Source organism: Strongylocentrotus purpuratus, unplaced genomic scaffold (assembly GCF_000002235.5).
Source record: "Strongylocentrotus purpuratus isolate Spur 01 unplaced genomic scaffold, Spur_5.0 spur5_scaffold_12, whole genome shotgun sequence".
NCBI lineage: Eukaryota > Metazoa > Echinodermata > Echinoidea > Camarodonta > Strongylocentrotidae > Strongylocentrotus > Strongylocentrotus purpuratus.
Genome location: NW_022145597.1, coordinates 22,347,977 through 22,362,397, shown reverse-complemented (window position 1 = coordinate 22,362,397; position 14,421 = coordinate 22,347,977). Strand labels below are relative to the sequence as shown.

Below are 14,421 nucleotides of genomic sequence, written 5' to 3'. Positions count from 1 at the left end.
TGCAATGCCAATGTACATGCAGATGATTTCTTGAATAATTGGAGAAATGCTCATTTACATTGTTTCTTTTTATGTTTCTTTGTATGTTTTTTTCTTTCTTTTGTACACTTTCTTGTTTCTTGTGAAATGTTATTAAAACTTTATATTTTTGTTGCGGAGGTTAGAACGGAAGGCTTTGCCAAACAAACTTCCAGTATTGCCAGGTGCCCCCTCCTGCCACAGTAATTAGTGACCCCCTGGTGCCCCTCTCTCCCCAACTGAAAAAAAAGTTTATGCCTGTTGAAACAAACTGTGTTTTTATGGGATGTTGACTTTCTGTCAGATACATTTACATGTATGTGACTATCAGAAGTTATAATTAAGCCTTTGTGTACCTAATTTTGTTTGCAAGTTGCTTCGAACAATTTATGAAAATGTTATTTGGGGAAATTAAGAAAAAAATCTAACGATATTCTTGATGTCTTGTGATTACTTTTGGCTCATGAGAACACACCAGGATAAGTTTATCTATATATATACATTAAGCTCCCTTTTGGGCCTTTTCCACTTTCGAGGGGTTTAGATTCAAAATCAGGAAGTTGACTGTTCCTTGGTGATGTCCTTTTCAGAATGGAGCTGCATCAAACACTTGTAGACATGTACATGTATAGTGGTTGAGTCAGAGAGGCTGTTCACACCGCAATGAGATAGCGCGGTCTATCGTAGCACCCCCTTTTTTCTAGCGTGTGCTAGACCGCGCTATCTCTCGTGGACCACCCCCAAGAGGTGCTCCAGTGGCACGCCGTTTTGGCTCGCCGTGGCTCGCTGTTGGGCGGACCGAAACGACGTTGTACCTTCCACACCGGCAGAGATAGCGCGGTCTAGCGCGCGCTATCTCTGCCGGTGTGAACAGCCTCTTCACACCGGCAGAGATAGCGCGCGCTAGACCGCGCTATCTCTGCGGTGTGGGAGGTACAACGTCGTTTCGGTCCGCCCAACAGCGAGCCACGGCGAGCCAAAACGGCGTGCCACTGGAGCACCTCTTGGGGGTGGTCCACGAGAGATAGCGCGGTCTAGCGCGCGCTAGAAAAAAGGGGGTGCTACGATAGACCGTGCTATCTCATTGCGGTGTGAACAGCCTCAGAGATTCTGATAAGTACTGGTAATGATCTTTTTCTGGGTCTTACATGTGCATTTTTCACTTGTTAGCTATAAGGGTTTTGATTTCAGAAATAGAGGAAGTTAATAGTGAAGGATCTAATTATGTATCTGTGGATAAATCCAAGATAATTCACAATGATACCGGTAATCCTTTGTTTATGTGAATGTCAACCACTGGATACAGCCAAATACTATTTACATGTACATATTGTAGCTACTGTGCATTTACAGGCATTAAGTCGACCAATCCCAGATCTCCAACTTCGAATGCATAAACATGGGTATATTAAGAACCATATAAGCTTCTCATGTGACCATAGAGAACAGGGAATAATAGAATACACCTGTACATAATTGCATGTACACTGTATTTAAGTTGACTTATTTAAATATGTTCTCATCATACACACATTCACAGTTTGCCTTCTTATTAATTTTTATTTCATTTTGACAATCTGCAAGTGGTTTATAACTCTTAAATTTATAATTTTTTTTTTTTTTTTTTACAGCATTCAGCAGAAATAGATTTTTTTAAATATTGGTGATGATTGAAGGTGAAGAATGGTTTGTTTTTCTGGTAGCTTGCGGATGTGTGCTGTATGTTTCTTCCAAATCTTATTTATTGCCTTGCCTTTTACCGAAAGTTCTTTTGTGCACAGACATATTATACACGTATGTTCGAAGTAATTCGTGATTTTCATTCTCGTTATCATCATTATTGTCATCATCACTATCATCATCAGTATCGTCATCATCATTATGAATATCATCATTATTGTTATCTTTATCATTATTCTGTTTTCACCATCACCAAAATCACCATCATCATCATTATTGTTATCAATATCCTCATTATTAATGACATTTGATTGTAATTATTTTAACAGGTGATCGACTATAGCTAGAACATGGGTCTGTTTGGGAATAACGTGGTATTCTTCAAGGGTCAGAACTATGACCAGTTGCGCAAGGCTGCCCAGAGCAGTGGGTCGCCCTTCGAGGACCCGGAGTTCCCTGCTGCAGATGCTTCTCTCTTCCACAAGAGAACCTCGCCCGGGAAGATCGAATGGAAACGACCTGGGGTAAGCTCAGATTTTGTATCTTCTGTTTTTTGAATTACTGTTAGTGATGCGTCCTTTTTCCCCATTAATGCATGTAAAGATAACAAGATGTACATTATAAAATATGAAGCATATTGTGATATGAGCTGTCCAAGAACTGCATTAAAGGCCCACTGCACTACTGGTAGCTACTTGCGCCCTCTATATAACAAACCATGCCTAATCGGTGACCATTGGTCCCCCATGATCCTCTTTTTCTTATGTTAACTGAGAGCTGAGTTGATGAGATAACCACCTGTCCAGTGACCTTGCAGAGCGGTCTAATCCCTCCTGTAAACTACGGCAGATAATAAGATGACCCTGACCCAGGTGTTCCCATAATCTTGCCAACAAAATTTGAAAAATTTAACATGAAAACTGGTTTAGGTAGCTTATCAAAATGTAGTGGCAGGAAAAGAAGCGTCCGGAATGCAAAAAAATGCCCAACAGAGAATAACATTTTGTAATTTGACATATTTTAATCCTACTTATTGTAATATTAAGTCTGATCAAGGTAGTATAGATATTTATTGGTCCTGTAGTCCTGTGTTCTTTCATAATGTCATAACAATTATCATTTTGAGCAATTACGTATTTTCCATTCCGGATGCGTCTTTTTGTGCCACTGTATTTTGCTAAGCTACCCTATCAAGCCAGCTAGAACATGAAAGCAGATGCACTGTAGATCTATCAACTGAGGTGAGATTAAAAGTCTTAAAAGACCAGTTTCGGTTTCCAATGGTTTTGGCATTTGTTTAATGTGCATTGTAAAGCTACTGTGTACCTGAGAAAGAGAAAGTACCCTTACACACCTTACAGTAATTAATTGGTAACAAATAGACGAAGGCCTTCAGCAATTTCAAACTAGTATAAAATGGTGGTGGTGCAGAATTCAAAAGAGAATATCTGCTGGAATTCTGCAAGTAGGAAACTACATTTACTTCATCATACTCATAGAGCAATATCAGTAGTACAATTTTTTTTTTTTTGGGGGGGGGGCATGGGAAGGGGTTACAGTATGAAGAATTTTGTTATTTGTATACGCTTTCCTTTCCCCCTTTTCATTTACAAATGGCTAGACTTGACGAGTTGCGCCGTACAGGACGTGATACATGTATGTCATCCTGCATAAATGTACTGTGTATACGTTACATACAGTATATTTAGCATACAATGACAGGACAGGGTTTGAGAAAATAAGAACACTTCCTTTTCTCTGTATAATATTTAGCTTGGTTGCTATGGTAACGTGTCAGACATTGCGCACCTGAGTAACATATTAAGCTTTAAGAGGGAAACTAAGGATTGGCTTCACTCTTCACTATCATTATGACTAATTCATGGCATGTGCCAAGCAATTAATTGATAAATTGGGTGATTATTTGAGAAATTTTCCAGATTTTTACTATAGACCTCTGCCCAAATCGACTGATTTTGTCGGAAATTTGCTCTAATCTACACAAATTTGTGAATAATGACCCCCATGTTTCTAATTAAAGAGAGAAAGTGGGGGATGGCTAAGCCTAGACTTAGTTCAGTTAATATTAGAGCCTGCAAGCGCACACTCTAATTTGAAACTTTACCTTAATTCCTAGAGCCTTGAGCAGAGCCTAGACCTGTCAGTTTCTGGCTGTGTCAAGTAGGCCTACTAATAATTTTGGGAGCGGCTAATTTACAGAGCCTTATTGTAGTCTCGTACAAGTAGACACTGTTTACAATGACTGATAAGAATTAGTACCTGCAAATTATGTGTACACATTTTATCAGTCATTTGGAAATGTGCACTGCAGTTGTATAAAATTGCACTGTAGATTGCTTTTACATTATTTATCTGATTTTTATAATTTTTCATTTTTTTTAAAACAGAGTGTACAGTTGTAGCACAGGAAGAGATGCATGTACACGTATAGTACATGTACATGTATCCTGACCCAGTAATTTGGCTCTTTGTTATCGGCTTGTAAAGACATCGTGGTGATAATGAAGATGAGAAAATGATGAGAGGCTTTGAGCGAAGCGATGAGAATGAGCACTGTGATGAATAGTGCAGATGTTGTGTACATTTAACTTCTAATCGTGCAGTATGTACATCATGTACATGCGTTAAGGCCAAACGTGTGTAAAAATAGTAACCTTGAATTTACTTTCCAATATCAAAGCATACAATATTCAGGCATGCATATATTGAATAGCCTTGCATGAACAATGTATATATATGAACAATGGTACTTTTATTTGGTGCACTAGATTGCATAGTACTTGTAGCTTATTTTCAATTATGATATTAAAATCTAATTCATACAGGTGTATGGGGCCTACAGTTTAAATTGGTTGTTGACAGTATTTATTGACATTAGAAACTGTAGTTTGAAGTCATTTGAAAAACTGATTTATTGGTCGACCGTGCCCATGCCCTGTACTTGTGTTTACTAATAATTTGGTTGAAGCAACTGATGTACATGTACAGGTACATGTAATTCTGGAAAGTTTGACAATTACCAATTACCAAAAGGATAATGAAAATGATAATGTACACAGGTCTTAACACTAACAGGTGTCTGATGCCCATGGACCCCAATCACTCCATATCCCTCCTACATTCATTTAACTTTTTAAATTTTAACTGGGGGCCCGGGCGTGTCCATACAGACCCTACAATCTTAGTCCGGTCCTCTCTGTGAAAAAATACATTGTATTACATTGAGCCTTTGCATATTTAAATGGGAAAACTACTCTTGTACTATTAAAGTCATACATGTATATGATACACTGACTAATCTGGAGGCTAAACATACATGTACTTGTACATGTTGTATTGATTTATTTATACCACATGCAGAATTTATTATGTGTATAGGCTTAATACAGATCAGCTCAACATAAATGTAGATGTAGATGCATTCATTGTACATCGTAGACCCACATATTTTGAATCAGACTTTTCATCCAGCTGCAAATCATGTTCGGGAAGTGTGCAGTAAATCTGATTTGCAGACCACATTGCAGGTGTGGTCAGAATGATTCATATACAAACATCTGATCAATCAATATGAAACCAACTTGTAGCGTATTTTAAAGGTGATCAAGTGATAAGGTTTTCAAAAGTGTTGTAGTCTAATGATAAATGGCAATGTGATGCAAATAGGTCTACTCTATTAAAGCTGTACATGCACATCAAGGCCCTGGCCGGCCGTCTCATAAAGAGTTGTTATTAATCACAACTTATTTGCGATTGATATCAATCAGAACTACAATGTTTGTACAAATGTACATTACATAGAGATAGGAGACTGCAAACTTGCGATTGATTGGAGGACTTGCAAATGATCCAAATCAATCTCAACTCTTTTCCTTGAAAAACCCACCTTTTGGGCAAAAGGTGGCAAGACATTTTGTCAAAACCCTCTCATCTTCCTCCCCCTCTTTCTCCCCTCCCTTTCTTCCCTCCCTCTCTGCTATTCTTCTCAAACATATCTTCCCCCATTACACCTCTTCCACCTTATAGAATCCCACCTGGTACATGTACCTTGCCAGTTCCATATATATATATTTTGTTCATATTTTTTATTCTTTTGTTTGAACATTAAGGTACTGGTAAAAAAGTGCCTGAAGGCCAAATTACATTGCAAAATTTGTGAATATTATTGATCTTAATAGTGAGCTGTACAGATGTACATTTTACAATGCCCTGCATGCATTTATTCATGAAATTTTTCTTTGTAATTGCAAAGCAAAATTAGTTCAAATTGCACCATTCCTCTCTGATCTATTAAAGGATAGTAATGATTTTGTCATTGTTTATAAACCCATTGACTATCTCCGAAGTGGCTGGTTAATTATTAATACGCTGGCATGCCTGTCGTCTGATACGGTTTGCTCGTCAAACAACCTAATGCGTTAGTGTCGCTAGTATCGACAGCTGGCTGTAGACATATCAGAACTGACCTCAAAACATACATGTACATCTTTTAGGGATCCTTCCACAAAAAGATTGTTTTATTTGTCAATCAATGTAATTAGCACCCGGTATGCAATTACTGTACGTGTAGATATGTCTGGTTCGCTTTGTACAGTATATTACTCATTAGATTTCAGTTTAAAAAAATTGAACATTTGAGAGTTAAGGCATGAGTCCTTTGTCATGTTTTTTTTTTTTTGGGGGGGGGGGTGGGCTTGACCAGACAAATGTTTGGAAATTTTCGTTACTTCATCGTTGAATGAAATGAAAAGTCATTTTAAAGGGGGCAATGAAAATATTTCATCTTCAGCTACATGTATAAAGTTCATAAAATTTACCAAATTATGTCAAAGTACACGTGTACATGTTCGGTACAAAGGTACGTATGTTCAAAGAACATTCGTGTACAGTGTGCAAAGTGTATGTGTTCAACTTCAAAACACTGTTAACATAATACATTTTAGTTAATCCAAAGTGAGTTTGATAATGTAGGCTTGGAAGGATCGAGATATATCAAAAATATGTTAATGATAATGATATGTATCCAATATGTGAGCGTGCAACATGCACAATCACACACCATGGGAGGGGCTGATTTAAATGTATTAATTTTTTATAGTCATTTACTAAAAGATTAATTGTTTGAATTAAAATGCAAACAAAGTTAGGAGTGATTTTTCAGTGAGCAAAGTTTAACCATTATGAATGATAAGCTAATTATGTTTGTTACTCATCCAGTCATCCGTGACATGACACCCACGCTAAGTGGTATAAATCGGTAAACATGTACAGTGTAGTAGGTGGTTCTCAGAGAAAGAGCTAGAGAGAGGGGGGGGGGGGGGGGTTGAGAAGGAGAACTTCAGACAGAGAGGGGTGGGGTGAGGATAGGGTGGGAAATTAAGAGAGAGAGAGAGAGATAGACAGACAGACAGACAGACAAACTTGATTTACTTGACTATTTAAAATGATCAGACACCCCTGAAAGGATTTGATTGAGTCTGAAACTCTGAACTTAAGCAGGGGTTATTGTGATAATCTGTACAAGAAAATAAGGGACAATCAATTTCATGTGGAGTATGTATTTGCACAAACGTGGGTAGGTCATATTATGCCAAAAGGTTATTGGACCATGCAATATGACGTATTCTGACTGAAAAATATTTCTAAAAATTATGAGATGATACATGTAGATCTGAAAAGGAAAGACCTTATTATTGAAATAGGATTATGGAATTCCTTTGATTGTCAAACAAGTAATACAGAGAGTCAATATTGGTTCTCCCGCCCTTGATAAGAAGTTTGCTCACCTGGAAATTGTGTGAAGCCTCTTGAAAATCTGTATTTTGATTGATACATGTACAGTATATATCATCGCCCGGCTGGCAGAAGGGCGTTAGCGTGCAAGTGACTCAAAAACTACTTTTTGAATTATTTGCATTTAAAGATTTGTTATATATTCAAACTGCTTCCATCCCGAAAATTGTTTCAAAACTTAAAAGACTAATAAAAATGTTATAGTAGAACACGGCCACAATTTTTTTCGGAAATAAGTCAGTTTAAAAAAAGTTTGAGGCGATTTAGTGCTAACGTCCTTGTGCTTAACGCTTCATTTTTTACCTGATATTCGTGCTAACGCCCTTCTGCCACCCAGGCGATGATATGTACTGTATATTTAGCCAATTTACAGAGTTTTGTCTTACAGTGTAGGGTTATAGGATGTATACATTCTTGAGTTCGTATTGTACATGTAAATAATTAATAAGAAATGTAAGAGTGAACGACAACAACAATTAACTACAGCAGCATAACAGAAACCACAACAGAAACTTGGGAACTTGGGGTGATTTGGCTCTGGAAAGTTCTGATAGAGCTTGGAAAAAGTGTTCTTGTAATTATTAAACAAAAAGAGGATAAATCCATGAAAACCACCGGATGGAATTCTAAGACTCTTTTTTTCCCGCATTGGTTTAGGATTACATGCATGCACATCATGTAGACCTACAAGTATGTGTACACACATGTTTAAACATGTACATGTAGGTCCATGATATGAACAAGTACAATCTAGGCACACTGATAGCTTAAAATCACCAATAACCTGGACATTTTGAATAACGGGTACACATACTGTACATGTACATGTACATGTATGTATAAAGATATGTAAAATCAGGCCCTCATTAGGCTCAACCAGCTCTTTTTAAAACTCCCATTGTACCATTTGACTTTTCCATCTTTTGTTGTTGTTGAAGTTTTTGGTGTGTCCATCAGGGAAGACAATCTCCACATTGCTTTACAATACAGCACCATTAATTGTCTAATGGTTTTCTCTTTCTGTGTTTTTTCCACATATCCATCTTGCACAGTTCTTGAGAAATATACTCCAACCAAAACATACAAAATGTAGTGCTACTTCATTCAAATGAAACTGTGCTTTGCATTGTTTTTCTGCTAATTGACTTTTTCCATCTTTTTTTTTCTGCTGCAGGAACTTACGAGTGATCCTCATCTTGTGGTAGACGGCACCAAGAGCGGTGATGTGTCCCAGGGCCAGCTAGGAAACTGCTGGTTTGTAGCTGCTACTGCTAACCTTGCACAGGAGAAGGAACTATGGGAAACTGTAAGCCTGCCAAACGGCATCACTTTTGCTTCGATATATGCAAATGACCCCTCCCCCCCTGTTACACCCACAAATGTAATAACGCCCACAAATGTAATAACACTTTACCCACAAATGTAATAATTTCACCCACAAATGTAATAAGCACTTTACCCACAAATGTAATAATTTTGAATCACCCACAAATGTAATAATAACTTTACCCACAAATGTAATAAATTTGAAGGGATATTTTGTCGAATTTGTTCAAAACTAAAACCCTGTAATAAAGCATGGGTATAGCGCGCAGTCTTAAATCCAGACCCGGTTATTTCAAAAATTTAAAAAAATCTTCAAAACTAAGACCCCATAATCCTTTTCCTGTGGAATAACATGAGAATCAAGCGTAGTCTTTCCTCCAGACCCGGTTATTCAAAAGTAAAAAATAAATAAATAAATAAATAAATAATAATTTTAAACTAAGAACCCACCATCTTCCAAACTAAGACCTGGGGGGTGTTTCATCAACATCCCCTCTTCTTAACCCCTGCTTCCATCCCTCATGCAAAAAAAAAAGGGTTTTGTGGGTACATGTACATGTAGATTAATCATGATTTGAAAAGCTGTAAGAAAATGTGTAAGAGCTAGCTATCAGCAGAAACAGTTTTGCCAAAGAACCTTCGGTTGGGAAGGGGCATCAAAACAAAACAATCTCAGAGTACAAAGAGGAGGGGCTTAAATCATTTTCACCAGGTGGGGGGCAGGGGCAAAAAGTTGATTTTTGTTGTTGATTTTGTTAATTTTTTTTTTTTTAATTAAGAAATTCTTTCGATTAATATTTAAACTAACTAGATGTTTGGATGTACATGTAGATTATTATTAGCATTACATGTTCATGCAGGTAGCAGAGCTGGATTTAAGTAGGTTTTTGCTTATTACAAACATTATCATCATCAACCTTGACAAATTTCTTTATTTCTTAGGTTGTTCCCAATGCTAAAGATCAAGACTGGGACGCAGATAACAAGGAAAAGTATGCCGGCATCTTTCACTTCCGATTCTGGCGCTTTGGCAAGTGGACCGATGTGGTGATCGATGACAGACTGCCGACACATGGCAACAAACTTATCTACACACACTCCGAAGAGGGCAATGAATTCTGGAGTGCTCTTCTTGAGAAGGCCTATGCTAAGTAAGTTTGGTCATTAGAGGATAAGTCCTAAAAGAAAAGAGATGTTGTATTGCTCTTTAGGTGCCAGAACCTGGGTCGGTCTGTCAGTTTCCTTTTTCTTTTTTTCTGTCAAAACAGTGACCATGCCACAAAGCTAAAGACCGGAAATGCACCCAAATCTCACTGGTTTCTAGCTGGTGCAGTGCATGGTATATACACTTAAACGAGGCCGGGGTCTACTTGTTTATGCTTTGCCTAGAAGGATTTTGAAACTAAGGCAGAAGACGAGTGAGAATTTGGGAATAATTTAATGATTTTCTGTATTTATATCCCATTCAAACGAACAAAAACATATCTATGTGTTAAACATTTTTCTAAAAATTATTAAAAAGCTGACCATAGATTTTAAGGTTTTTAGGTCGGTCACAAAGGGCAATGCAACATCATTTTTATTTATGCCTAAGTGACTTTATAGGTATCGATTGATCTGATTGTAGCAGTGGCTTGATTTATTGACTGGCAGGTTGCACGACACATGCTTTGGCGACTATTGCTCTATGGTCAATCTCCAAATACTGAATAGGCACTACCTTAACCCTTACCATAAACCTAACATAAAATCCATTTGGAACCTTGACCCTGACCCTTTAACTTTGACTTTGTAAAGCCTGAAGCCAATTTCGACATAACAAACATTTAAATTTGCAGTATAAACAGTCTCAAAGATTTTTGTTCATGTAGTTGCTTGGGATTTATAAAAAGTACACTTTTGAACAGAAAATAAAAACTATTTTTAGTTTGGGGTGAGGATATGATTGAAAAGAAGAAGCCCCCCCCCCCCCCCCCCCCCCCCCCCCCCAAAAAAAAAGAAGAAAAAAAAGAAGAAGAATGAATGATGCAGATCCTATTCACTTTTTAAAGGGGAGGGAAACTTTCACAATTTTATGGAAAATGTTCATGCTTTGTTTAACTAGCAATTGTGCTTTCCATATTTAATGTATTTTAGTTTGAAGTGAACTGAATTGAGTGAATTTTGTTTGATTCAAAGAGCTTACTGTATTTATTGAGATGGATTATTAGATATGCATGCAAATTGTTGTACAATCCAATCATCTTGACACTCGACCACCAACCACAAGCTAACCATAGCCTTGCTTTTTAAATTGAGTTGGTAAATAAAATACATGTAAGTCACTTACAATTCTGATTATCTGAGGTGTGATTACAGCCTTCAAATGCAATCAGTTGAAGAAGAAAAAAAAACATAACAATTTTTGCATTGGCTTCACTTCGCAGTTGTAAAGAGAGAAAAAAAGGAGGAATTATATTGTATATATGTTATTATTGGTGCTGATGATTGTAATTTTTTTAATTTTTTTGTTATTAATCTTTATTATTATTATTATCAATACCACAATTCATCATCATCTTCATTATCATTATCATTATACCCATCAGATTCATTATAATCCTCCACTTCCTCCTCCTCCTCCTCCTCCCCCCCCCCCTTCTTCATCATCGTAACAATCATCACCATCATCAGTATCAGAATCATTGATATCATCAGTATCATCATCATCATCACCATCTTCATCATCACCATCATCCTCATCACAATCATTATCATCCTCCTCTTCCTCTTCATCATCGTAACAATCATCACATCGTAACACTCTCATCAGAATCAGAATCATTGACATCATTATCACCATCTTCGTTATCACCATCTTCGTTATCATCTTCTTCATCATCATCTTCTTCATCATCATCATTCTCCTCGTGAAGTATTATTGCTATTGATATCATATGTTACATGATGCTGGATGATACCAAGACTCATTGACTAATTACCGTCTCTTTTTAATCTAATAGGATCTCTGGTTGTTATGAGAACCTGGATGGGGGCAACACAGCCGACGCCCTGGTGGACTTCACCGGGGGCGTGGCAGAGCAGATCAACCTCGCCGATCCAGAGTTCCAAGCAGATCAGAACAAGAAGAAGGAGCTCCACTCCCAGATGAAGAAATACAGCGAGAGAAGGTTTCAAATGAGTGCATCCATCAAGGTACATGTACTGGATTAACCTCTAGAGATATTTATGTTGTTGTTCTTTGATATTATTCTTCTATTGTATTGATGTTTTTGTATATTTTTTTTTTAAATTTTCAATAAATGGAATTAAATTAAAAAAGATACAGTAGTTTTCAAAGGTCTAAATAAATCAACTCTGTCTCCGCAAAGTGACAGAAGAAAACATGATATGTCTATGAAATAATATTTTTATTTCGAAATGTTGAAATTTTGTAAGAGCAGATAGATAAAAAGAAGTAACATTTCTGATGATTTACGTTAAAGGTAACCAATGCTGAAGAGATGGAAGCAAGGACCGATGTTGGACTGGTCAAAGGCCATGCCTATGGAGTGACTGCAGTGAAGTCTGTCAAGCTGGGAAGCTCTGGATTCTTCAAGAAAGAGAAAGAGTACTTGGTGAGACTGAGGAATCCATGGGGAGAGAAGGAGTGGAATGGACCGTGGAGTGACGGGTAAGAAAATGAGATGATGGTGGTAGTGGTAGTGGTGGTGGTGGTGGTGGTGGTGGTGGTGGTAATGATGGTGGTGGTAGTGTTAGTGTTCACATTGATGTTAGTGATTGTGGTGATTTTGATGGTGGTAATTGTCAAATCTGATATTTACATTATCTTGTTGAAGGCAGTTTGATCTAGGTAGAACTCACATTATCTATAGACCCCAGCCAGAGATATGTCCAGCACAATCATCAACATGAACATAATGATGGTAGTGGACAGGATGATATTTGGTATAAAATGGTAGTTGTGGAAATGAATTTGTTGATGTTAAAGTCATTAAAGGTGATGACAAAGAAAGTGGTAAAGGTGGAAGTAAGGATGATGATGATAGTGATGATAATGATGAACATAATAAGGAAGATAATGAGGATGATGATACTGATTATGATACTGATGATGATGATGACAGAGCTGCCAACCAGTACGATTTAATCGTATTTCGTACGATCTTTAGAAGTAAATATGACAGTACGATTTGCCAAAACAAAACCCCAAAACCATTCTGTCCTGTAAAGTATCCTACAAGCATCTCACATCCGCAATTTGGGGATGTTCATTGGTTCATTGAACACACCAGTCATGACAAAACATGCATATTCAACCAATGATCCATAAAAAAAATGTCTTCCTATATGTGGGAACTGTAAGAGGCATTGATCCTTTTTTTTTTTGGATACAATTTTTGTCAGTAAAATACAACTTTTGGGATTAAAAAATACAGTTTTTGAACTCCAGAGGTTGGCAGGTCTGTGATGATAGGGGGAATGCACATTATTAATCAAACATGAAAGATGTTGTGATTTCTGAATGCATGTCACTAATAAAATACTCTTACCTACTCATAAAACTTACCAAACTTCCTCTACAGGTCACCAGAGTGGCAGAACATTAGTGAAAGCCAACGCAAGAGCATTGGAATCGTGAATGAAGATGACGGAGAGTTCTGGTATGTTGTCATTCCTATTTTCCTGCAGTTCTTCCTTTTTGAAAATAATGTAGTGTCAATATACTGATTAAAGGGTTATCCTTATGACGTAATGATGGTATATTTCTTCTCAAATTGGCAACTTTGATATTTTATTTCCAATTACATTTTTTTAAAATTTTTAATTTTTATTTTTTTATTAACATTTATTTCCTTCTCAACAGTACAATATGAAACACAATGTATATATACAGGATATATGTAACAATTATTTCAACAAAGAATATACAGTAAATAATTCAGATACGGAAGGAGGCGAAAACCCGGAAAGCATGGCTTGAGTTGGGAACGCCCATAATACCGAGAGAACATTATAGATATATGTATACTACTATTGAAACAACATCATGCAGTTATAACTCTTTACAACAGTCATAATTCAAACTTATATTTTGAATATGGGATATCAGGAGGCAACCCCAAACATAACAGTCCTGTTATGAATTGTTTTGTCACGTCTTGTCTTATCTTATTATGTCAGTTTCCTGTCCTTTGTGTCCCGTTTTGTAATTCTGTTCCTTTTGTTTATTTCTATTAATTAGACACTTTAAAAGGGTTTAAGAAAATATGTTATTGTATTATATCTATTTTACTGTGATTACCTTATGAACCTTATTATTAAGACACTTTAAAATCATTTATGAATATAATGTTCATATTATATTTATTCTTGGGAACCTACAAAAACAAGCTATGCTTTCCAGTAGGTTCCTGTTTCATTTCATAATTTTGAACTTACTTTGTCAACTATGTTCTTTATTGTGCAAACAATTGATATATAAAATGGAATAAATTCCAATCAATCAATCAATCAATGTAGAGTGAAAAAAGAGAGTGTTTTGGTGATCCTCATCTTAAATAAATCCTCTTCTTTATAACT

General features: G+C 36.7%; 1 protein-coding gene across 2 annotated transcripts in view; it reads left to right on the top strand.

Moving 5' to 3' along the window:
- The window catches only part of LOC587391 (calpain-5), a 31,844-nt gene that overhangs the window by 6,335 nt on the left and 11,088 nt on the right, over positions 1-14,421 (top strand). For both annotated transcript variants that reach the window (XM_787120.5, XM_030982123.1), the window contains exons 2-7: positions 2,028-2,222; positions 8,687-8,818; positions 9,781-9,989; positions 11,841-12,033; positions 12,324-12,511; positions 13,425-13,502. In XM_787120.5, the coding sequence (XP_792213.2) occupies positions 2,049-2,222; positions 8,687-8,818; positions 9,781-9,989; positions 11,841-12,033; positions 12,324-12,511; positions 13,425-13,502 (974 nt within the window). In that variant the 5' untranslated portion in view covers positions 2,028-2,048. The remainder of the gene's footprint in view (positions 1-2,027; positions 2,223-8,686; positions 8,819-9,780; positions 9,990-11,840; positions 12,034-12,323; positions 12,512-13,424; positions 13,503-14,421) is intronic.